Source organism: Wolffia australiana, chromosome 1 (genome assembly GCF_029677425.1).
Source record: "Wolffia australiana isolate 7733 chromosome 1, ASM2967742v1".
NCBI classification, from domain to species: domain Eukaryota; kingdom Viridiplantae; phylum Streptophyta; class Magnoliopsida; order Alismatales; family Araceae; genus Wolffia; species Wolffia australiana.
In genome coordinates this window covers 3,866,833-3,893,606 of record NC_135835.1, presented here as the reverse complement: position 1 = coordinate 3,893,606, position 26,774 = coordinate 3,866,833, and the positions used below count along the sequence as shown (strand labels likewise).

The window sequence follows — 26,774 nt, the reverse complement described above, 5'->3', positions numbered from 1 at the left end:
TGAACGAACACAAACGAACTGAACACGAATGTGAACACAATTTTCCTTGTGTTCGTTCGTCGACAAATAGTGTTTGTTCGATGACGAACAACGAACTTCCCATCCCTAAGTCTGCATGACTGAATCATGACTTTACTGTTGAAGTGATTGAATGAAAAAAATTACATTAATAGAGACACATGTCCATGTGTCATCAATCAAAAGGTAAATGCATTAATTTGGTATGTGGTGACAAATCGCCATGTTATGATTATAATTAATACATTATCTGTATAGTATTTTTCCTCTTATTTTGTGCAAGACATGTTTCAGCCTCGGAGATGTTGATTGCGGACGATGAAGAAAATTTTATTGAACGATTTTGTGAATTTTACGGATTCAAAATTACCAATGGATAAATCTGAAACAACGGCGACTCCAAGAAGGAGAGAGAGTATTCAATCAAACGAATGACCGAGATTGATACAACTTCAAACCTTGATATCAAATGATCTAGAAGACCGATTGAGCTGAAATTTTAAGGTTAGCTTTGTCATTATGCCCTCTTTCAATTCATGCTTGTGGATGTGTGAATTGAGCGATGATCACTATAAAAATCATATTTACACTTTCTTCATACAATTTTTGGCTTATTGAAAGATAGGAACTTTTAGAGATCCACGAAGCTTATTCTTGGTGTCCTGGGTGTTTATGAGAGGTAAACCAAGAAGAGGAGTTTACATGACATTGAAAATTGTCGTGGTCCTGGCTCATTGTAAGGACCTAGGGTAAGTAGCCTTGCCTTACATAGTATTCTATTCATCATCATAATAATCTATCTCATCACATCACGTCTTACACTTTCTATCATGTCTTAAGCCCTTCATATCATTGTGTATTCATCATATTAATTGTTCAACCACTTACGTAGAGTGTTACGTCTCTCCATTTATCCTTTGATCTCCTCATCACAAATTTATTCTCCTTCTTGCTCGTTTTCAATATCCCGCCCACATCACTATCTTTTAATTACTATTGTTTATATTAATCATCTTAATCTTATTGATAAATGATCCCTTTTTAGCTTGCATTTTCCTCATCTCTCTAAATCTTATTTTATGAGTATATTTTCTCAACCTTTTAATCACATCTATGTACCATAAATTCCTATTCACAGTTCCATGTGGAGATGATCCTTATTCATTACTAACCAGCCATATTTTTCTCTGTGTAAAGGTTTTTTAATATTAAACTCAATAGCCCCTAATAATAAAACCCTAATTTTGAGTTTATTAGTCATGTGTCCCAGACAAAATAGAAGGAAATATCAGTTAATGATTGGGCGTTATGGCAGTGAGAATTGTGATACCATAGTGGTACCTTTTCATTAAGATTGGAAGACCAATCATTAGAGAGCGTCAATGATTGGTTGCTACCCAAAAATCAGATAAAAAATGTGGGGATATTAAAATAAACCTGTCAAATTATTGAAATCTCTCGAATTATTCTGAATAAATATATTCCGGTTCAAAAAAATCATAAAAATATTTATTCCATTTAAAAAAAATATTTTTCTCATCAAATTTGTAATTTAAAGTTTTTAATGATTTTTATACATTTTAATTTTTAAATATAATATTTAAGTTTTAGACGAATTATGAAATTAGATGGAGAGGGAGAGATGGAAGATAATGGATAATAATGAGGGTTAAGTAAGATTGAATTACATATATTAATTTATGATTAGGATCTTATAAATCTTTGTCAAAATATGGCTTCCCATGCACAAGATGTCCTTGGTGTGTTTGGTCATAGAGACCACCTATACAACCATGACACGAGTCAACTTAATTGAAATTTAATTATGATACCATTACGGGATTTATACAAATCACGTGAGTGAACTTTTTCTAGAGCACTCACTGCCAATCCATAGTATCTCTACACAAATATCCATAGAATCCTCCATACTTGACTTTAAAATAGTATAAACTAGTGATATTCTATCCGGATAGTTTGATGTCTATTTGAGTACACTTAAAAACTAGAGAATATTTAGAATATGATTATTCAAAATATATGCTTAAAACCCATTGATCGTTGTATTATGATTTAATCGTTACTCGCTCAGTCATTGCACATATTTAGGGATTTCATTATAAACACCACATGTAATAATACCGAACAAAAATAATTTTAATGAACTTAATTAAAACATGGAGGTGTGATCGGCTTGATGGCCAAATAATATCCATCATTGTTGGTAGGGGGCATTTTGGGGCACTGGGCAGTTTGGATTTCTGCACTCTGTTCTTAAGTCCTTTACAAGAAAATTTGAACTCTCTTGAGGGAAGGCCTTTTGGATTTGCACATGATGAAAACCCCATGACTCTTTAGTTAATGGGATGCTCGGGAGAACAGGCAACCTTCTTATGACCCAAGGACCATGGCCTCCATTTATAGGAAGAGGCAATCTTAGTCCTCTTTAGTCCATCTCAATTAATTGCTTCATTAAATTAAGATAGGATTAGCCCCTACCAGATGTGTTAGATTATTTTCTTAATTATGGACAGATTTATATATATGCGTATAATTTCATGATACTAAACTTGTATTAATTATTTATCTTGGATAGACTAAAGAGGATGAAGTGAGGGTATGGTAGTAGGCGCCTAGACAGTTAAGGAAGAAGAATACATAGGACATGACGTGGGGGTTTTCCAGAACCTGGATAAAACATTTGTGGTACCTCCATATCCTCTACCTCATTTCCTATGTAACAAAATCGTGATTAAAGTAATTGAACAATAAGTAAATTAAATATAGATCAAAATTAATTAAATTTAGACAGCAATAACTATGCCTAAATCCGTACGACACTAAATTAACAATAGGTTTGACCTCTGCAAATATTTAATAACGACCAATTGAAAACTATACAACGAGAATATTCAAATAATTCAAGAAATACTTTCAAACAATACAGTGCCCTCTTTTTCTTACTGTTTTTTCATTTTAAATTTCTGTATAAAAAAATACTTCTTCATCACATTATCACGAGGTAACTTTATTTGATCATCAGAAATGCCCTATAGTCGAGGCCCATACTCACCATAATATCAGCAGTATGTATGAATCACAATAAATAGAAAAATCTCCCCAAGAGAGAAAATTGGAGATAGGTACAGGGCGGAAGAGTACCGACCACACCTTTGGCCTTGATATTATGGGTGTTTATTCGCAATTAAAGACAACACGGAGGGGCTTATCGTAGAATTTGCCAAGAGAAGAATCCCCCTTCCTCGTCTTCTCTTGGAAACAGACTGTTGTAGTCTCGCCGCCTCTGCGGGGAAGCTTATCACTTCGAAGGTGGTCGCTGTTCTTGAGGGGAGAGGGGATGGCGTCGATGTCGTCGGTTGTGATGGCGGCGACGATCGCGAAATTGCATCCGTCTTCTTCGGACGCGGCGCATGGCCGGAGATACGGCGTTTCCGCCCAAGCGCAGACCGCCGGAACTAGGGCAAGATTTGTGTGCAGGCATCAGCGCCTCTGTTTTGGTCATCCGCGGTAATTACCTCCTCTCTCGTTGAATTGAGTTTTTTTCAATTTTTATTTGCCCCAAATGAGTGGAATTCTTTTTTTTTTTTTGAATGAAATGAGTGGAATTCTTTTGATCTCGGAGAAGCTTAATTTTGTGCTGTTTCGTACTGCGGTGCGGAGAAATGGATCCCGTTTTAGAGGGAATGGCTTTGTTTGGGAAATTATTGAAGAAATTGTATCAGAGAAAAGTATAGCTCCTCGGTTGTTGCCTTTATGCCGAAAATCATTTTTCTAGTTGGATATTTGAGAATTAGGCTGTTTGGTAGGCGAGAGACCGGCGGAGACGACTCTCTAATGTGAACTCAATGACAGCTGACAACGGCGAAATGTGCTCGTTTATGTGATTATTTCATTTGCTTCTTCAGGATGCTTCACGACGGAAGGAGAAAATCTTGGGATGGGGATAGATTTCCGGTCAGATGGAGAAAACAGTCTCATGGTCATGCCGGTTATTCCCTCTCACCCCCTACTATGAAAGAACGCGGATGTATGTCCTGCATCAGGGCTCACCGTGCGCGGCAATGGAATGGTTCACGAAGGATTTTTCAAGACAAGTCTTCATTTCCACTGCAGAAAACATTCTTAAACGGCGCCAATGTAGGTCCAAATTATTGCTTGTTTGCCTTCTCCATGTTCAATTTAGCTATTCTTTCATTATCGCCAGAGTTCCTTTTTTCAGCGTGATGTCTGTGAACATTTTCTCTTCGTAAAAACAATCCATTGCTGATATTATGGATAAAATTATCTTTTTTGACAAAATTGGAGGGTTCACACATGCCATCCGGAAAAAAAGTGCTGGGATCCACAGTTCTTGTGATTTCTAATAGTTTCATTGTCAAGCCAGTCATCGAAACAGTTACGTTTGTCTTCAAGGAGTGAAAAGTTTTATTTGATTTTCTTTGGGTTCGAGACGTGTACCTAGTACTGCACCCAATTGATGCTCTTGCAATGTCTTGGGGACGTTTCTTTGGGTTGAAATACCTGATGTGCTGTATGTTTTCCGTCAATAACTGTATCTTTGTCAATAATTGAGGTGTCTTATGACTCGTAGTTTCTACTCTTTTTAATTCATACTGCCATTTATACAGGAGATATCGTTCTTAGGGTACGGAAATGTTGATGAGTGTCTTGCTTAACTTTATTCCTTTTGTTCAGCTTTTTATTGGCCATTAGAGATTTATGACCTGCATGAGTAAATGGGAAGGGTCACATGTAGTATCTCATTTCATTGTCTTAATGAGAGAAATACGTGTGGAACGTGTACCAGTGGAGGAGACTAATGGATAGAAGGAGATGTTAACATAAAATTAGAATTAAAACTTTTCTCACGTGTTCTCTTTTTGATTGTTGACAAAATTATCTGATTATTATTTTGGGGTTTTCTTTTTTTGGAAACTCTTATCATTTCCAGGTTTACAGAGCTCCTGTTCCACATGCAACCAATGGTCCCGATGAACCTCATGCAACAAGCATGACATATCCTGATACATTTACCGATAAAGATGGTGCGTGGGATCCTGAGATTGAAGCGATTGATCTGGAAGGGTTTTTAAGCTCTCCACTTCCATCCCACACGAAACTACACCGTGGGCAGCTGAAGAATGGACTTAGATATCTTATTTTGCCAAACAAAGTCCCTGCTAATCGGTAATGAAATGATACAGAGTTGTCATGAATATCAAATTATCCAAGCCTTGTATATAATCCTTTTCCTTCAAATTTTTATTTCAAGTTGATATTTTACAGGTGTGATGTTAATTTTTACAACTAGAAGCACCTGTTTGAGCTTAAATTGCATTGTGTTTCAGATGTTTTAGACTTAATGCCTGATTTAATGGCAGAAAATGTTTAAATCTTTGTGGAGAACTACATTAACGTATTCTGGGGCTCATTTTGTGGCCTCCTGGACTAACATATATTAGAAGAATTAGATGTTTATTTGCGGAAACACAGAATTGGGAATAGTTATTTTAATCCTCACATTTTGGTAGATTTTGCGATTTGTATTTGGTGACTTGGTATTACTTTGCATCGCTTGTGGAATAATATGTAAGTTTTCTGTCATGATGCCTTCAGTTCAGTCCTATCGATCAAGCGCATCAATCCTGACTGTTTTTTCACAGCTTGATCCATTCTAGATTTTCTCCCTCGTTCAGTAAATTGGCCATATAAATATCTCGGGATGTCTTTATCTGTATAAGTTGTAAAAGGTTGCACTGTGATATCTGTCTACTCATGGATAAATTTTTCCATAATGATTGCTTTGTGATATCCCCCCGGATGAGTACTTTTATGTACTCTTCTCATGCAAATTCTGCTGATTGGACAACATATAAGTAGAGGAAATATTTATAAAGATTGACAAGTCTTCTAGGCCTGCTTTGGAAATTTCTCATGCAATGGAGAACAATGGATGTGTACAAGTCAATGATGACTATTCCCTGTTGATCAAACAGTCCTATCAGGGGTAGTGACCATCACTGTTGATACCACATTTTTAATGGAGGGTTCAACGGAGGAGGCTAAGAACCTATGCATACTGCTGCACCTATTGGCGAATTGTTCGGGTCTACAAATTAGCGCGCCAAGTTAGCCTTTGTTGGCTTTGGATTATTGCAAGAGGAGGCAGTCCTATGTTTCAAAGCCTTGGAGACGCCGAGTGGTACAGTACCCATGAAGTATTTGGGTCTGCCATTGACTGGTACAGTACCCATGAACACATGGTCGGCAACCAGTGCCGGAGAACGTAGAACAGAAGTTAGAGGGATGGCAAGCCAGAGTGCTGTCTAGGGGGGTGGACGATTGGTGTTGCTGCGACATGCGCTCTCAGCGATACCCATCTTCCGCTCAGTGTTGAAAGTACTTGTGGGGTTTGACAAGCACCTGAAAGGTGTGATGAGAAGATTCCTATGAAAAGGCTCAGGGTTGGAAGGGGGAAGGGATGGACCTTGTATTGTTGGACAATGTGTGCAGGCCAGACCGTTTTGGGGGGGGGGGTAGTGCTATTGAAAATGCAATAGCCCTACCCAATTGGAATTGGGTGAGCAAACTTATGGAACCGGATACAGAGATGGCTACATGGGTTATATGAAGGATATTATAGATCTAGGTTGGACTGGGAGAGTCGCGCGGCTTGGGTTCACGTGTCCTCTACGTTTTGACAGAGGTTGAGACAGGTGTTTCCTTAAGTCTGAGATTTTTTCCAAGCGAAGTTGGTTTTTTTTGAAATAAGGATGGGGGAGATCACACAAAGTCGGTGACCTTCCCAGTGAGATAAAAATATAAACGATAATTCTGATTTTGGCTAGACCCATGGTCGGCTGTGGGCACTCTAAAGTCAAAATTTCCATGCCTATTTGGCCTTGCACAGACCCCTCATGCCACAGTTTCCGAATGTTGAGATAGCACCTGGAATCCATGCTTGCTGTACATCCTGTCCGTCCAAAGAGTGGAGGAATATATGAAGATGCAGCAGAACCTAATCCGCTGACATCCACTGGGAGAGACACATGACAGATGGGGTTGGATAGGTATATCCTTGATGCCTACGTTAGGCTCAGCTGCTGACACGCAGGGGAAGTACGGAGGATCCTCTGCGCGTTTGCACCATAAGGAGACAGAAGGTCCTCCTTAAGGTGAGGTTCTTCTGTTGGCTGCTACTTCTAGAAAGTTTAGTGACAAAGGACCTCAGGAGGAGGTCACACCCAGAAGCCTCGGCGGAGTGTGCTATGTGCGTTAGTGGCGAAGAATACTGCCTCCTTCTCTTCTTAGAATGCTTGTTTATCTGAGCGCTGTGGAACCCCCAGCCAACCACGGCAGTGGATGTCTCCTTAGAGGAGGTTTTTGGGATTCAATACAAGGTGGTGCACTCAGTTTCGGAGAGGGGCATGGTTGACCCTTCACAGTGCTCTATTTATGCTGTTGTACAAACAGTGGCGAGTCTTGCCTCAGCATGGTTTAAAGGACCGTTGTCTGTGAAAAGGGTGGCCCTTTAGGCCTTATTTATCACATAGGAGGGTCACCGATGTTGTGTGATCTCCTCTATCTTTCTTCAAAATGAAAATATTCTGACATCTCTGACCTGTCTTCTGCCAACACATCCATCTGCCAACTAGAGTCAATATATACATATTTGAAGAAACCAAATCGAAATATATAATTGTCCATCAGAAAAAATAATATTTAAATATCAGTCAAAGCTGGCCAATCATAGAAGCCCGATTAAGCATAAATAGGCCATGCCCATGTATTTTCTGAGCCACATCACTCTCTCCTGAGAGTAGCTCAAGTCAGCCTATTTTGTGCGACTATATGCAGGTGAGACAGCAAGTGCGTGATGGAACTTTCTCGTTAAAGTAGCCTATGCAGGAGAGTCGGCTAGGATTCTGATAATGATACCGGGCCGCTGTTATGCTAAACGCCAGCCCCGTATGGCATCCAAACCCTTCTATCAGCCCAAGTAAGTTTAGCCCAAGTAGGTCCAAACCAAGGAAGACTACGAGGCAGACAAGAAAGCCAACGTGAGTTTTTCCCCCTTCTCTTGAAATTCCTAACCCCCTTCTTCTGTCATCTCTCGTGCTAACTCTTCTCCCTTCTTTGCACTCGTTGACTCCATTTCCTCCAGCGAGATAGCAACTCCTATCCAGGGGATCGCAAGGCAGCTGCTCCAAGGAAGAACAAGCGGCCACTCCAGAGCTGGATCTATCTCTCTCTCTCGACCTCTCCCTCTATTCTTCCCCCTGGAGCTTCCTAGATTTGCAGTGAATCTTGGTGACAGTTACAGATTCAAGAAATTTACGAGAATTTGGAAATTCAATTGTTCAAATTCCACAGATATGTTTCAAGAACGTATCAGATTCATCCCAGGCAACCCATATGATTTATTTGGAACCTTGCTTTTTTTTTGAATAAAAAGAGGGAAGATCACCCAAAATCGGTGATCAACCCAAAAATCGTGCTGTAATCAGGACTTTGCCGTGCATATCTGTAATCTCAGAAAGTAAAAGAAGTCTGCAACGGCCACTTACAGTCCATGCCTCATCTTTGGAGTCAAAGACGCACTGATTCTCTGAATCAGTGGGTACCACATAACTGGGACACAAATCTATCTACTCTTACAGGTTTGCCCAGAAATAAGAGTTTACTTTAGTTTCAACAGATTTCAAGGGTTACTTCAACGATATAGAAGTCATCTTTGATAAAAGAAATACAGCTTTGCCATTCATAGTTCTGCAATTTGATAAGTTCCTCTTCAGGACCTATTCCAAGAAAGTGGGACAACGTGGCTCAGCCCTCAGCTGTGCCTTTGACGGGAGCTTAGCTTATATTATTTATCTTCATGGGGACCCTCTTGTAGCGTTTTTGGAAGGTGGTCTTTTGTCTTATCAACTTGAGGGTTTCTCTAGACACTAAGCGCCTCATGCGGGCAATGTGAAGCAAAAACTTCCATTCCAGATATTCTTGAGGCTTCAGCTTCTTCGGCTTCTCACTTTTTCTTCCTACTCTCTTCTTTCTTGTTCATGCTGGGTCCTTTGGGTACCCTAACACAATTTTTGAAGCTTGAAATGCAACTATGGCCTGAATTCGTGATTATAATATTTTTTTCATGGTTTCTACTTTTTGGATCTGAGTGGATGGGTCGTGGAAACTATCTCAGACTGAATCAACAATTAATTCTTTTAAGTGCCGTTGGATTCGAATTATTTAAGAATTTTTTCAGATGATGTGTCTTTTAATGTTTGGTGGGTATAAATTTTATTCTAATTGTTTCACTTTCTCATAGATTTGAGGCGCATATGGAAGTCCACGTTGGGTCAGTTGACGAGGAGGATGATGAGCAAGGAATTGCCCATATGATAGAGCATGTTGCTTTTCTTGGAAGTAAGAAGCGGGAGAAACTTCTGAGCACTGGGGCAAGGTCTAATGCCTACACCGACTTTCATCATACTGTGTTCCATATTCACTCTCCAACTAGAGCAAAGGTATCACTCACTTTTCACCTTCCAAATTTTGCATGTTATTTCCTGGATTGCCTTTCACGACATATGAAGTCTTTTTGATAACGAATCTTGTGAAGCCTTACGAGTCTGTAAAAATATTTTAATAACTCTGTCGTGAAAGGATAAAGTTGAAATCAGCTCCATTTAAGTTTAATCCTACCACTATTTTGGCTGTTATCTATCTCCATTGGGATATTTGGTTTGCTTAGCGGTGCCTTTGCTTTCTGTTCGTGCTTGAAAATCTGATTTGCGGAGGCTCACCCTTAAATGTGCTTTGCTATTATCTTCTGCTCGTTTTTTGGATATATGCATATTTTGGTAAGATCAATGGGCAGCATAAGCTCCTGGTTGACAACTGTTCTTAGTCCTTGTATGAAGTTTTTATGTCATTTTTATCTGGTTTGCAATATCCAACAGAGAAAGCATGGTATTATTGTTCTGCCTGCCATGCATGTACGGTGGATAACCTTTCCATATTTCCTTTGGCGCATACTAAGTCATATTTGAATAGTTTCTTGGATTGTTAAAAATTCATGTCATGATTAAGCTTCCTCCTACTGGATACAATTTATCCTACAAAATTTTGAATTTCATCCCGTGTTCTCTCCTTTCTAACTGGTTAATGCATTTAACTTTTTATGACAAGTTTTCGCATTTTTATTAGGACTCTGATGGAGACCTTCTTTTGTCGGTCCTTGACGCATTAAATGAGGTACTTTGTGCAACTCTCTTCTTTATGTCTCTCCTCCTTTATCACACGATCTCCAATTTGTGAGTTCATGATATTCAAATTTAAATTGGATTTTGTTAGGTTTCCGAATGGTATACTTGTAGGTTCTTTCAACTGTAAAAAATTATAACTCTTTTTCCTGCACTTGCGACACTTTAGCAATTTCTTGCTCTTGCTTAGTTCAGACTGTGAGATGATACTTGAATTCTGCGAAATCCTAGGCATTGTATCCTGAGTATGCCTCACTACTTTTCTTCTGTTTTTTTTTGAAATATAGAAGGGATGAACACTCGATTAATCGGTGAACCTCCCATCATGACCTCACGGTCCCATCCTTTAGAGTCCGATCTATCAAAGTCTCCCTCTTGTCGCTCTCCGGAGCCATGCGGCCTTAAAACCTTCCGCTTCTTGTATAGCTTCATCTGTAGAGGCCGTTCTCCCCCTGATTAGCACCTCGTTTCTGTGCAACCAGATGGCCCATAGAACCGTTAAGGCTTGACAACTTTCCCCGTTTCCTCTGTCTTTATAATTCTGTACCAATTCCCAGAACGCCCTTTCTGATGACACCTTTATCCTTAAAAATATCTGGCTGGCCCAGACCGTGCGAGCAAAGGAGCACTCAAAGAAGAGATGGTTGAAAGACTCTTGTCATTAATCTTCTCCTTGCCAGCAGCCATCCAACTACTTTTCTTCTGCCGTAGAGCCCTATGATTGAAAACACTAGAAAAACTTAAGGTGAAGATACGTTTGGCAAAGTTTTGACTGGTTTCACATCTGTATTTCGTCGGTAGTGACTAATAAAGTTATGGATACAATATAGACGATATCAGTCAGTTTGATCTGACTTATGTCTCAACGGCATCGCAGAGAAATTTGATCAGTTTGTCAAGGTTCGTCTATCCTAATTATTGATATCATTCGAGAGTCTTAAATTTGAACGCCTTATCAGAGCCTCGTTTTTGTCAGTGCAATGTTCTCTTCAATTATCTTTTTAGAAAGGGCTCAGTTGTGATGCCGATTGCTATGATATTGTTGAACTACTTTGAATATGTGACAGTCAAAGAGGGTGCACTTTGCGTAGTGTCTGTGAAGGAAACAAAGATGCAGCATACTCATTATAAGTGACATGCCATAATATTTTTTTATTAATTTTGGGCCAGTAAATTATTGGATTGCTTTTGCCAATATATAAATCTATAATTGATCTTCTGGATTTTTTATGAAGCACTCTTTTTAGGACTATTTATGTTGTAATGGTTTTTCAGTTTAATGGAGAAGAGCATGGAATTAGCCTTCTTCATTCTGTTTCAATCGGGCTTTTTCGGGAAAAGTGGATGTTCACCTATCATATTTTCTGAGTTATCTTTTTTGATTCAGATAACTTTTCATCCAAAATTTCTTGCTTCTCGGATTGAGAAAGAGAGAAGAGCGATTCTCTCAGAGCTTCAGATGATGAACACCATAGAGTATCGTATTGACTGTCAGGCAAGACATTTCTCCAATTTTTTATTGAAAGTTTTTGTACAGAAATCATTTGCTTCCATCATCTATCTATTATTTTTTTGCTCAGTTGATGACTCCTTGATTTCGAACAGCTCCTGCAACACTTGCATTCTGAAAATAAATTAAGTCAACGGTTCCCTATAGGATTGGAAGATCAAATCAAGAAATGGGAGAGCGAGAAAATTCGCAAGTTTCATGAACGATGGTACTTCCCTGCGAATTGCACTTTGTACATTGTGGGGGACATTGACAATATTCCTGAGACGGTACACCGCATTGAAGTAAGTAGAAATCCTGCTCATCTCGACCTCCCAGCGCTCAATAATTTTGGTTCCTGGCAGGCAGCGTTTTAGAACTCTTTCATGGTTCCTTGACTCAGGCAGTGTTCGAGAAAGCGCTGGAGCATGATATCCCTGCACCGAAAACCAGTGCGCCAAGTGCATTTGGTGCAATGGCAAGTTTTCTTGTTCCAAAGCTGCCAAGTGGGCTGGCTGGGAGTCTCTCTAATGAGAAGTCTTCTATTTCTATGGATCAAGCAAAAATCACATTAAAAGAAAGGCATGCAGTTCGTCCTCCAGTGAAACACAGCTGGTCTCTTCCAGGACTTGGTGGCATTGCCAAGGATCCGCAGATCTTCCAGCATGAGTTAATTCAAAATTTCTCTATTAATATGTTCTGCAAGGTAATGGAAGTAGAATCCAAGACTTACTTATTTTCTGTTTTGATTCATAAGCCAGTGCGTCCAACAGCAGACATTCAAACTATGGTGTTTTCGATAATGTCTTATATCTGTTTTTCAGTTATCTCTTCCATTTAGAAAGTAGAGAATATATTGATGGAACCTCTGTCATCCTAACTTTATTGCATGATTGTGTCTTAAGATACCTGAATCAGTGCGTCGACGGATGGAATTCTCGCTGTCTGGCCGCAGTATACTCCTATGGACGGAAGTGACATATTTGCATTTCAGTTATTTTCATGTGTTTTTCTCAATTGCAGATACGAGTTGAACCTGTTCAGACATATGGGGGCCTTCGTGATGTTCTAATGAAGAGAATATTCTTGTCAGCCTTGCATTTTCGCATTAACACAAGATATAAGGTATACTATTTTTTTGACTGTAATAATTTATGTCAAAATCACATTCAACTGTAAGACGGTCAGTAAATTTTTATATTCTCATTCGAAATTCTGATCATCATGATTTGGTTGGCATCTGGTAACTTGGAGCCTAAATTATTTGAAAAATATTTATTTTTAATTCTTCAACTTGCATATTTTATCTGTTTTTGTCATTTCTTTATTCTCGTTTGTTCTCCTTAAAATAAGTTAGTTGAGGTGTTTGTAAATTAGCCAATAAATGAGCTCCATTTAATTTTAATGTTTGTTTTAGTTGAAGATTTACTCCTGTAATAGATAAATCTTACATTACATAAAAAGTTAAAAGACATCAACTGTAAAAAGGCACAGATACAAAATATTGGGAGTTTATGCGCAGCAGTATGATTATCAAAGAGTTTAAACCCCTATAAAAAGTTGATTTTCAAACCATAATCAGACTTTGCTTTCGACGAATTTTCTGGGGTTATCCTAAATTTAGTATGAAATGCTCAAAGACAGCTAGCTCTTGGTACGGTGGTCCTTTATGCCTGTATGCGATTGCTGCGTTGCTCTTGCAGCACAATCATAACAGGAAAACACATGCTATGGAATACTCGTGATGTTTTTTATGGTTTGCTTATGTACTGCCTTGGTAGCATATATTTTTTCTTTCTTAATTTACAGTCTATGCCTCTTTATCAATTTGTTCATATTTCTCTGATTTGAATGGAAAAAACTGTAGCTCATCTCGATGTGTCTCTATTGAAAAATTTACAGAGCTCAAATCCGCCTTTCACATCAGTAGAGTTGGATCACAGTGACTCGGGAAGGGAGGGATGCACTGTAACTACACTTACTATTTCAGCGGAGCCGAAGAATTGGAAGGACGCCATTAAAGTTGCTGTTCAGGAGGTTTTTTTTCTTGCCTTGCGCAAATAAATTTTACCTATGGCAATATGTTCTCTGGTACTATAACACTCGTTCCATGGCATTATTCAGAATACTATCTAACCTCATGAAGCTTTCACAGCAGCATACATGCATGGGATTCAACAGATGTTCATGTAATTCAGAGAAGTTCTTGTAATTTAAGGGATAATTTTAAAATGTATGAGATTGTTCTCTCTGGATTAAATCTTATTTTTTCAAAATTCTTATTTTTAATATCTTATTTTTATTTTGGACATAATATCTTTAATAGCCTCTTTTGAGCGGGGACCAGAATAGCGCCCGAGGAGGACACAGTGGAGAAGAGTGGAAAGAAACTGATTGGGATGAGGTGGGGAGCAAAGAGGAGATTTTGAACAGTGTGCGAAGGAATCAGAAGGGGACATACTCCAATATGCACGGTGAGCGCAGAGGAGACCAGCATAATGGTAGAGACTGAAAAGGGGGAGGGGAGACAAGTACAGGGTGAGTGCTCCACCAGCCAGGTACAAGTGGTGGCAGCAGGAGTGGGATATGTGAGAGAGCAAAGACACAGAGGGGTTATGCCCGATCACCCATGAAGTGCATTTCCTGGAATGTATGCAGGTTCCATGAGCAGAGGATGGGTATAGTGGGGCAATATTTGCGAGAATGGGTAGGCAATCTGTCGTGCTTACGAGAGACCCTGTCGGAGAAGTGCGAGGCACAGAATTGGAGGACTCTGACGTATGTTTTCCTTGAGGGGTACATGGCCTTGAACTCTGCAGGGCAATCCGACAATTTGGTGGTGGCCTAGAACATGTTGCTATTTTATAAGTAAGGCGCGTTGACTGGGAAATTTTCTATGGTGGCACAAATGAAGAGGAGGAATGACAGCTTCGAATTTGTTGCCATCTCGGTATTCGGCCCAACAAACCTGGTGTTAAGGGCATCCCTTTGGGGGGAGTTGGGGGGGGTGGTGTCAAACATCCAGGGTTTACCATTGTTGTTAGGTGGCGACTTCAATTCAATGTTGGAGGCCGATGACAGACCTCATGGAGTAGGCGATCGAGATACAGGATATGAGGCCTTTTGGGTGTTCATCGCAGGGACATCCCTGCAGGAAATGAGACTGATGAACTGTGTGTACATTTTTTTTTTTAAATGAACTGTGTACAACTGATGGGACATGACAGGTCCCACGTCCTTATCTAGTTTGGATTGTTTCTTGTGCTGGATGAAACTTATGGAGCACTTCCTGCCAGTAAACGTGCAGTCACTTCCTCACCTGTTTGTCAGATCACTCTCCAATCAACTGGAAATCACATGATGGATCTAGCCATTCCATGTATCTCAAGATGAACAAATCATGGCTCCAGGAGGCAGGCTTCAAGGACGGGGTTGTCAAATGGTGGATAGAGGGTTTTGGGCTAGGTTCGTCATTGGTTAGGTTGTCTAACAAAATTGGAGTTTACAAAAGACAACTCTAGAAGTTAAGCAACAAATGAGGGAGGAGTGGAACAGAAAATGATCCTAGAAGATAGAAGATACCAGAAGCTGATCAGAAGAAAAGGAAATGAGCAGCGTGGGTGCAGGGCGACAGTAGCGGACGAAGAGAAGAGGATAGATATGGATTGGAGACAAATGTCAAGGCAGCTGTGGCTGAAGGAGGGAGATGCTAACACGAGTTCTTTCATCTCATGGCAAATGGTAGGAGAATGAACCAGATACTGAGGGTGCAAGAAGAAAATCAGGAATACGTGGGCGCCCTAGCAGCTGGTAGAGTTCTGGCTGATTACTTGAGGAACTTTTCCTGTCGAGGGGGAAGAAGCAATGGAGGTGTAACGGGAGGGGAGCGACCAGGCTGACGTCAGAGCAGCAAGGGACATTAGTGGGATCCGTCTCAGAGGAAGAGGTTTGAGATGCCATCAAGGGGTTGAACGGGGAAGGGGCCCTTGGGTGTGATTTTTTCTACGCATATTTTTGGAGATGGTGAAGATGGAAGTAATGGTCACCGTCGAGGAGTTCAGACGTGGAAAATATGGAAAGGAGACGATGAGTTGCGCCTATTTGGTTCTACTGTCAAAGCGTCAAGGGCCATCAGCGTTGGAGATTTCGAACACCATATACCTTATCATAGCACAGGATTTGACAAACATGCATAGAGATAATCGTGAAGCTTGTTTCTTCAAAAAAATAATTTTGAAGCTTGTTGGACGATTCCAATCTACACTTATTCCAGCTGACAGCTGGTGGAACGAGTTGTAGCCGCAGAGGTTTATGCGGAAAAGAAAGAAGGTTCAGGGGTTTATGCGGAAGTTGGATTTCACAAAGGCATATGACTCTGTTGATTGGAATCTCCTTTGGACATCTATGAGGCAAAGAGTTTTTCGAACAGAATTTGTAGGGTGGATTAAGAGATGATGCATCACATCCCTCTCTTTCTCGGTGTTGTGAACAGGTGCCTTGAGGGGGATGGTTTCAACTGCAAAGGGGGGTCAGGCAGGGCTTCCCCCTAGAACTTCTGTTGTTCATCCTTCCAATGGACGCCATTGCTATAAGCAAGCTCAATCTTGCGCCCACGATCTGTAGAAGAGCTTTTAGACCCCAAATTTCACAATGGGTATCTGATATCAAACCAAGAATCTGGCGAGATATATGATCGATATCTGTCCTCTACAATGTGGAATGTTGCAATATTGTTCACAATCGGAAAAGGAATGGTGATGGATGAGAAGAGTACTATAAGAATGAAGATAGGATTTCAGGAGAGCTCCTTGAGTTCTCCTTCTGCCTTCTCCGGCCACCGAACTTCTTGAAAAAACTTCCTCTGGTTTATTTCCAGCTTCCTTTTACTTATAGCAGATTTGACACGTGCATGGTCAACGCAGGTCTTCTTCAAAAAGAAAATCTTTAATAGCTTCTAGGGTTATTGAAGAGCTGGTTATAAGTTTCCGAGTAAGGTGTGTATTGTTATCAGTCTACACCTTCGAATATGATATCCTCCCATGCGTCTTTGTGTAACGCTTCTCGTGGTTTCTTTATTTTTACCATTTTAAGGGTCAATCGATGATTTGTTTTCTGCCATCACACGATACCTCCCCCTCCCATCATTGTGTTTTGATATGTCTGTCGATATTCTTTTACATCAATCAATAAGTTATCATTGGTTCAGTGGGACTCTTCGGCTTGAAATATCAATTTAAGAAAAAATAAAATATTTGGCTGCATTACTTGTGAACATAAATATGTGATATACAGTCGTCACTTTTCTCTCCTTGGGGCTGATAATATTGCAAATGATTTCCCATAATGCAGGTCCGTAGGCTTAAAGAGTTTGGTGTGACGAAGGGCGAGTTGGCTCGTTATATGGATGCACTATTGAAAGATAGTGAGCAATTGGCGGCGATGATTGACAGTGTGCCGTCTGTTGATAACTTAGATTTTATCATGGAGAGTGATGCCCTATCTCACACTGTAATGGACCAAAGGCAAGGGCATGAAAGCTTGCTTGCAGTCGCTGAAACCGTGACTCTTGAAGAAGTATGTTATATACATTTATAAGCTTCTTTCATTTAACTTTCTAAATTCCGTATGTATATTACACTTGCCAAGTACAGTATTATTTCGTCCGTCTGTTTATTTCTAATAAAATAATTTATTAAGCTTCAACGTACGCCTGAAAGAATATGTATACCACACGTTGGATAAAGGTTATCCTGTCTCAGGTTAATTCCACTGGAGCAAAAATCCTGGAGTTCATCTCCAATTTCGGTGACCCAGGTGCTCCCCTTCCGGCTGCAATTGTGGCATGCGTTCCAAAGACAGTGCACATTGATGGACAGGGAGAAGCAGACTTTGTAATATATTCAGATGAAATAACTGAGGCAATGAGGGCAGGTTTGGAGGAGCCCATAGAAGCTGAACCAGAGGTTTTTTTCTTCCTCTTATTTACAATCTTGGTCTTTTCTTGGTCTAGCAAGGTGTAAGGCGAATAATATACCTTAGTTTTGATCATCTTGCGGTGAGTTTTGGGTGTCACCACGAAATGCCTCATCTTATTGTTAGTTTCCATAATTATTTTTTAGAGTTGTACATTAATTCATATTTTCTACTCAAAATTTTGGCAGGTGTAAGCTATTTCTTTCTAATTCTCTTAAAAAAGTTAAGGCAGGGTTCAAGATGCATTACTTGACAGCTTATTAGCCACCTTTGCTATCATCTCATCACTTTGAGAACAAGACCATCCCATCCCCACTCTTTGTTTTTTTGTCGATGTTGTGTCTGGAGATCTTTCTTGGGATTTGTTTGGTGCCTAAGCTGGTTTTGACTACTCTTTTTCTCATCTGTAGCTCGAGGTTCCCAAGGAATTGATATCCTCATTGCAACTAGACGAACTGAAGTTCCAGCGTAAACCATCTTTCATTCCTTTAAGTGAAGGGTCAAGTATTAGAAGAGTATTTGATCAAGAAACTGGCATCACCCAGTGTCGCCTGTCAAATGGAATACCAGTGAATTACAAGGTAAATCTCTCTTGCAAGCTGCCTTTATCTGAGGAATTGCCTTAGTCTGAAGTTTTTTTGTATCTTTCTTTTTTTTAAATTTTTTTCGTATTGGATCAGCCTTTTATTTGATTGCGATAATCATGTAATTGCCTGTGCATCTCTGCCCTTAGTGAATGACTTCGGACATTAAGTATGAAATGATTGGTCCACTTTCGATTTTTAATTGTCGTAACTTTTTAGCTTTGACTAAATTTGATTTCTAATTCCAATTTGTATATTTTTCAGTAATTGTGCGGACACCATGAATATTCGCTGTTTTTTCATTCCCAAATTTATGATATGGCTTTCAATGACTTTTTGAATTATGTTTGGCTTAACATGTCATAACATTTTCCCTCCATTCTGTCATTAAAGGCTTTAATATTTGTCTACAAAGAACATATCGCGTAATCGGTGTTTCATCCTTATTCAAATTGAAACATTCGTCCATACCCCGTGTTTTAAATTTCTATCCTTCGGCAGACAATTCTTTCGACTCTGTTACGCAGAAATGTATAAGAGGTTTTTTCCTCATACGTCTCAAGAAAGAATGATTCTAAAACTAAAATGTTTATATTGTCTCAAAATAAAAATGCACTGGACATTTTTATTTAGCTTCAAGATTTTTCAGTTTAAGTCATTGAATATGTTTAAATATCAATACAAATTCATGTCATAATGTCGCCTTCTAATAATACAATATAAAGGGAAACACATTTATCTCTATAAAATAAAATCAAAAAATGAACGGAATTAGACTATGATTTAAATCTTTTTATTTTTCCATAAAGACAAAAAACTTCATTCATTTGTCCTCATAACTCAAGTTGGGAAGCTTTGAAAAAATTCCAATTCCTCCGAATTTATTGAGTTGTCTCTAACACCTTTTTGTCTGTCTCATCTCAAATCTGTGAGCTGATAGACAGATTTTTTCGTGGCTTTGTTTATTTTTCCCTCAAATTTGACTAATTATCGAGTTCACAGATCACAAAAAACGAAGCTAAGGGCGGTGTGATGCGGTTAATTGTGGGTGGTGGTAGAGCAGCAGAAACTTCTGACTCTATGGGTGCTGTTGTGGTCGGCGTGAGGACTCTGAGTGAGGGAGGACGGGTTGGGAACTTTTCCAGGGAACAGGTGAACTAGTTTACATCAGTTCTAAGCACCTGATATTTTTTTCCTGCTTTTATTAGCATCATTTGATTATTTGTAGCTCTTCATAGGTTGAGCTTTTCTGTGTCAACCACCTGATAAACTGCTCATTGGAGTCCACTGAGGAATGCATCTGCATGGAGTTTAGATTTACATTGAGAGATGGTGGGATGCGTGCTGCTTTTCAGTTACTACACATGGTGCTCGAGGTACCTTTTTTGGCACTACCTTTAAGCTTTTCGCCTATTTTTGTGGATTGAGAATTCTTGGCACCCTATATCTCATTTATTATTGGGGAAACAATATGGCACATCTCATTCCTTGTCATCTGCTTTAAGCAAGGAAGCGTGCAGTAAAATAGCTGACTGTAATTCCCCAATGCAACTGAAAAGAAAAAAATATCCCTTTTGGAGAAGAAAAAAATGTTCTTTGGGCTGCCTGTAAATGTATTTCATCGGGATAATACTTATGCTGGCTGCGTCCACCCCACCCACACCATATGCTGTGTCATGTTTAGTGGGGTCAGGATACATTACTTTCCGACTAACCTGTGGAATGAATCGCTGTTAATAGAGCGATTATCTTCACCAGATCCCAATAGTACATTTTGAACACATTTTATGCTCTACATACTTGGAATGATACACATGCCAGTTCGCTAGAAGAGATCCGTAATATTCTTAGGTGAAGAGATAAATACATGTTCATTCGAGCATGTGATTTAATATCACTCTAATGAGATATTCTGGCTGATGGACTGAATTTGAATATTATCATCTCAAGTGATGATAAATCATACACATTCTGTCAAAACTGGTACTTACCCATAGTTTTCTGATATCTTGAGTTTTATTTGTACAATACTCTGTATGAATTTCAAGTCTTACACGGTTCTAGTGAGCCTCCCAAACCATGCTTTGGGAGACTGCTTGAGACATACAAGGGGGAACTTTTTTATTATAACTCTTCATGTAAGAGCATTTTTTACATCGAAAATTTACGTGTGCCATTGTCCCCTTGCGAAAGGCCTCTAAAGCCCATGATTTCAATCTAGTGTCTATTTAACCAATCTCCTCTGTAAGATGCTTTACCCATTCTCTTACATGGAGGGTAAGTTCCTTGAACTTCTCACGATGACACTGATTAGTTCCATTGAACTTCATCTGATCTGATATTTCAGGTAACACATTATCAATTCTCTCTCTGTTCTTCAAAAAAAAATTCACTCTCTTTCTCTTATGATCGTATCAGGAGAGGATGGTGATCTTTCTCTGGTATCAGGAGAAGGTGGTAATCCGTTGGGTCCAATAGAGGTCTACTGGACATAGATTAATGTGGCAGCGATTTCTCTCATTGATAAGAAAACCGACAGATGCTTGCTTCAAGAGGGGCAGGGTTTGTAGTTTCTGCTGGTTATTTTACATGTAGTTTAAAATGAAATGGTTTTAGTTGGAGCTTTACCCAAACAAGTTCTTCAGCTTGGCGCTTTCTTTGGGGAACTAACTTGTTTGATTTTATTCTTGATGCCTGGTGGACGCCTTTTTTTGTATTTTGTGATTTTTGTTCACCTCAACTGGCTAAACTTTTAATAATTTTCATGAATGCAGCACAGCGTGTGGTTGGAAGATGCATTTGAGAGAGCAAGGCAGTTGTACTTATCATATTACCGATCCATTCCAAAGAGCTTGGAGCGCTCAACTGCCCACAAACTTATGTTAGCCATGCTTAATGGAGATGAAAGGTTTGTTGAGCCAACACCACAATCCTTGGAGAGATTATCGCTGCAAATGGTTAAAGATGCTGTAATGAATCAATTTGCCCGTGGCAATATGGAGGTATGCCCCTGAGTTGGTCTATTTTATTGTTTATGCACTGTTATTTTTGTGTATGCTACTACTTTATATTTTGGTCTGAAATCACTCAGGTGAGCATAGTTGGGGATTTCACCGATGAGGAGATTGAATCTTGTATACTTGATTATCTGGGGACCGTGAATATTGTAGATGATCCGATCAGTTCGAGTAATATCCATCCAATCAGATTTCGATCAGCTGCGTCTGATCTCCATTTCCAGCAGGTACCGATTGTTGCTTTTTCATGTGTACCATTCATTTATCTTCCTTACTAAGGTTTACGCTTAAATAGTTCGATAAGATCTCCAAGGAAAAAAGACAGTCATCGTTTTCTAACTCTAATATGAAGATGAGAGCCTTTGTATTTCTCATAATTAGAATTATAATTTTATTACCTTTCCTTTTCTTTTCTTTGTTTCGTATGAGGTACCAGTGGAGTTGCCTTTTGATCTGTAATATTTTCTGTTTACTGGCTGGTCATATGCCAAGTCACTATTAGAGCGGTATTTCTCCAATAACCTCTGTGAAATGCTGTTTCTCATGATTTTCTCCTTTGGCAGGTTTTCCTAAAGGATACTGACGAGAGAGCATGCGCTTATGTAGCTGGCCCGGCACCAAACCGTTGGGGATTCACTGCGGATGATAAAGATTTATTTGAGTCTATCCGCAATGGTACAATCGCAACTGGTTAGTTTCAGTGGCTTCAAAATTTTAGTTTTATGTCCCACATATTTTCTCATCGAACAATGACTTTTTTGCTGCTTCACGAAATTGAAGATTATGAACCTCTCAAACTCGCTTGCTATTTATTGAAGTTTCTGCATGACCTTTAACTTGTTGACTTTGATTCTGGTTTACGTTCAAACTGATATCCTGTTCCTGTGTAGATAATCAATTAAGTTCAAGCGGGCCTCATACCATGGAAGGGAAAAACGGAAACAATAATTTCCAGAGAAATATCAGGTCTCATCCTCTGTTTTTTGCCGTCACTCTTGGGCTTTTGGCGGAAATCATAAATTCCAGGTATGAATTGTCGTTACTTGAACTAGATCAAATATATATATTTTTTGAAATAACTAAATCAACATTTTAGGCTTTATTACATTTTATGTAGGCCTTCCCTTTACTGTAGTGTCTAGATAATGCTAGTTCAATAAATTCGTTGAGTTTCTCCCTAACGGCGATGAATTTCTGATTCTACAAAAATGAATCATGGTGAATAACATTTCTGGGGGATTAATACTTTTCCTTTTTGGTTGTCATGAGTTTTATGGGCCTGAGTGCCCATAATATTAGAGGAGAATGTGATTATGTTTGTATGCTTTCTATACAATCCAATCCCCCCCTCTCTTGATCAGCATCCCTCTCTTGATTATCCATCATCTTCCCTCTCACATCCCTTTTTTCCCGAAAGAGATTGTCCTCTTCCTGTCAGTTTTTATTCTTACCTCCATTTGCTGGAATTTTTAATTCTTTTCTGCTAAAAACCAATCCTGTTGCTCTTTGAAATGAAAAAATTAGATAACCTTACGATTTTTCGAAGAAAAGAGGGAATATCACCTTAGAATGGTTATCAACCCTGATTGATTAAGATATATGAACGTTAAATACATCATAGACCCTCCAAAACAATTATGAAATAAAACACTCCGCATAATGTAAGATGCTCTCCGTCAAGACAGCCTTTCCCTTAAACACAACCTCATTGCGGTGGATCCATATCACCACGAGGAGCCTTCCCACTCCACACATTTCCTGCATGCACCTGCTGGATTGTGCCCCAGCAGGCCTCGTTGGAAGCTTCATCCACCCTTGTGAGCTTGTGGACTCCATATCGCCTGGGATAACGAACTTTGAAATATCTTGAGGGATTATTGAAAGATGTGCACCAAGGAGGAAATTAGGGACAATGTTTAGTGAGGCCTTTTAGGGATTAATAGAACCTGTGAGTACTAGGAATAAGGAATTTGATACGAACCTTGATCTAGGCTCATATCGGGAGGAGGATTGGGGACGAGGTAGGGTAGAAGTTCCCGGGGTAGAGAGGTGAAACGGGAATGGTCGGGGGAAGGCCGAGCAGAGGGGGGAAGGGATCGGCCGGGGACGAGCCGCCTGGAGATGCGGTGAGGAGGAGACGATCGCGGGGACGGGGATCGTTGAGGGAGAGAGTGAGGGAAACCCAGAGAGGGAGGTAGGAGAGGAGAGGGGAGACAAGAACTCTTTCTTCTATCTTCTTCTTGGCTGCCCTCCTAAAGGGAGGGCATCTCTATTTAAAGGGAAATACATAACATGGAATGACTTAAATGCCCCTTATGGGCTAAATGACAAAACTACCCCTAGATAGGTTTAGGATCCTCTCAAGGATCCTATCAGAATTCAATCGGGGGAATAAAAGACGAGATGTTCTCAGTTAGTTTGCATTCTTAGTTTCGTAGATTGGTTTACATTCTGTCTACGTCACTCTCTTCTTGATGTAGCCCACAGTTAAACTGAGACCAACTCTAACTAAGACTAGTTATGAGCTTATTCTTCGGCATGTACTGTCATGTTAGGAATCCTTTATATTCTCCTGATGTCTGTCAGGATCGTCTGTCAGATCCCCCTGAGCTTAGACCACCAACTATCTCAGACATGACCAGATACCCACACGCATTGCCATTTTCCCTTCCTTTTTTAAGTAGCAGCGCTCTATTTTAAAGCCTATGTACGCACTGCTCTCTCAGTATTCATTTTCTCTTTATTTGATACTTGTTCTCCTTCTCTTTGTGTTCTCCCTTCTGCGAGAGTTCTTCTGTGGTGCTTGTGGACCTGAGTGTTGTATCCAAGCAACTATGAATTCAGGTGCGACCCTTGTCGAATCGATGATAAGTATTGCTGGTTCTGTAGATTCAGAGCCCGTCAACCCCAAAGGATCAAGGCTGTCAATTCGAGCCAAGATCTATTTTGTTTTGTCAGGAAAACGGCGTTAATTCCACCCTCTTCTTCCTTCCTCTTGTTCTGCCTCATTTTTCGATGGCCTAGATCAGGTGTGCATTGGGCTGATTTCGTTTTCTTTTTCCGTATGAAAATGTTGCTAAGTTCAACCAGTTAGTTTGCAAGCCCAATTTGCCCTCTCATCTATTTGCCCATAGAAGGGTCTCTGAAAACCAGCTGTCAAGAGTGGCCAATGAAAGACGGCTTCAGTAGCATATTCTGTTTACCCTCTGGCATTTGGGGATATGTCGACCTCACTTTATTGAAATAGTCGTATATACATTTGTACTAGGATATTTGAATATAGCTAACTCCCGTAGAGTCTTCCAGAGCCAGCTGAAGAAAGCAAAGCATGTAGCCCCGAAAGAATCACATCTTAGCGCTAATTTGTGAAGGCGATGAAAGCAAAGCAATGGGGAGGGGGCTGGAGCTTTAGGCAGTTGTCTGGCTTAAGATTAATGCCTGTCTAAATATTCTCTTATGTTATTCAGAGGTGATTTTAAAAGACAGGTTATTCGTTTAGAAAAAGAAATTATTTATGGATTAGCCATTGCTACTGCGAGTGGGCTGACCTTTGATTATCTTCTCTTTAACTTATGTTTATTCTTCTGCCCAAAAATTTGCTTCTGTCATGCCAGTTTCTACTGTGAACTGGATTATCTTGTCGACCCTTAAGTTTATTACTTCAGCTCTCCTATGAGACAAAATTGTCTCATTTAAAAGAAGTTTTATAATGTACTCATTTAACAATCTGTACCAACCCTGCTCGAACTCGGATTGCTGGGTCTTAGGGATAGTCAAAACCACGTAAAATTGGCATGATTTGGGATATTTGTCACCTGATAGTCACGAGTTTTCATTTTATTGCTGCACACTTTTTCCCCTCAATAAATATACAGTTCATCGTGAATATCCTGGAGAATTATTGTCTTAATTACTTATCACAAAATAGATCGTACATCTGAACATCTCGTGTACTTTCCGTTTTTCAAACTAGACTCTTCACCACCGTGAGAGACTCGCTGGGCCTGACATACGATGTCTCCTTTGAATTAAGCCTATTCGATAGGCTGCAACTCGGATGGTATGTGATATCAGTGACATCTACTCCTTCTAAGGTCCGTGTCTGAATCTCATTAAACCAAAATTACTCTTTTTTTTCTAATGTAATCCGTGACTAATATTTAGCCATCTTCCCATCTTTTATGTCGTTAAAGGTTAATAAGGCTGTAGATGCATGCAAAGGTGTACTCCGAGGCTTACCCAGCAATAAAGTTGCCCAGAGAGAACTTGATAGGGTAAGATCATTGCTACGAAGTACATAATATTTTATTTCTATATTAAGGTTGTTCGAGCGTTCCGTGATTTTTTTAGGAATCTGATTATTTTGCTTGTTTGGGAGCACCGTCTTTTTTTTCTGTACGATTTTGTATCTCAGTCTTAATTTTTCATTTTTTATACATTTTTTCCATACGAGCAGGCCAAGAGAACACTTCTCATGCGGCATGAAGCTGAAACCAAGTCCAACCCATACTGGCTAGGGCTTCTGGCACACTTGCAAGCCCATTCGGTTCCTAGAAAGGTGATAAATACTAGCTAATTGAACGCGATTGACTTTAATTTCTTGTTTTTGTCATGTATCTCATAAATTTATTTAATTTTTGCAAAATGCAATTCAGGATATTTCATGCATCAAGGAATTGAATTTTCTTTACGAATCCGTCTCTATCGACGACATATACCTCGCATACGAAAGTTTGAAGGTTGATGATGATTCTCTGTTTGCTTGCATCGGAATTGCCGGAAACCGAGGTGAAGAGGCAGCTGGTAAGATGTTGTGGCAAGGAATCAAATTCAATACGACTTCTAAAATTGGAATTACACTTTTTTTCACTATTTAACTAAAATTTTTATTAAACCAATCTGAAAATTCTTTCATTTCTGCTATAGTGATCTCCGAAGAAGAGGAGATGGAGACGGATCAGTATGGGGCGGCTCCCGCAGGGCGTGGGCTGTCAACGATGACGCGACCCACGACATGAACTTATCCCATTAGGAATTATTCAACGCCATAATATCATCTTTTTCGTAAGGATTACTATTAACTTTCTTAAAAAAAATACAATTCACTATTTATTCATCAAATATTTCTAATCAAATATTTCTGACGTAGAAAAATTGGAGCAAGGCGCTGCTGTTCTGGTCTTCAAAGAACTCTCACGGGGGGATTAAAAGTAAATTTTTCTACGGGAATTCGTCCCGGGCATTGGAGTTATCGTTCTTAAATATTAAAATAATTAATAATATTATTTTATTTTTCGACGAACGTTGAAAGGGTCTACTAAACGCGTTTCCTCCGCGTCCCCGTCGCGTCGGCGGGAAATAATTGCCACGTGGCAAGTAACTTGTCGTTTTCGGGATAGGAGGGCCCAGGCCC

The 26,774-nt window shown here is 39.6% G+C and overlaps 1 protein-coding gene across 2 annotated transcripts; it reads left to right on the top strand.

The window, feature by feature from the left end:
• The first annotated feature begins 3,274 nt into the window (after positions 1 to 3,274).
• Positions 3,275 to 26,659, top strand: LOC144702383 (Insulinase (Peptidase family M16) family protein). Of its 2 annotated transcripts, none has more exons than XM_078574419.1 (25): positions 3,275 to 3,546; positions 3,945 to 4,176; positions 4,991 to 5,226; positions 9,362 to 9,560; positions 10,243 to 10,290; positions 11,686 to 11,793; positions 11,904 to 12,092; positions 12,191 to 12,493; positions 12,811 to 12,912; positions 13,690 to 13,824; positions 17,137 to 17,361; positions 17,547 to 17,750; positions 18,171 to 18,341; positions 19,347 to 19,496; positions 19,583 to 19,720; positions 21,119 to 21,346; positions 21,436 to 21,588; positions 21,925 to 22,036; positions 22,252 to 22,387; positions 25,335 to 25,455; positions 25,555 to 25,635; positions 25,818 to 25,919; positions 26,017 to 26,164; positions 26,288 to 26,425; positions 26,511 to 26,659. In XM_078574419.1, the coding sequence occupies exons 1-24, from the start codon at positions 3,377 to 3,379 to the stop codon at positions 26,377 to 26,379; spliced, it is 3,783 nt and encodes a 1,260-aa protein (XP_078430545.1). In that variant the 5' UTR covers positions 3,275 to 3,376; the 3' UTR covers positions 26,380 to 26,425; positions 26,511 to 26,659. The 2 variants fall into 2 exon arrangements, with proteins under 2 accessions (XP_078430545.1, XP_078430536.1); XM_078574410.1 differs by having other exon boundaries at positions 3,277 to 3,546; positions 21,925 to 22,051.
• Positions 26,660 to 26,774: the final 115 nt, after the last annotated feature.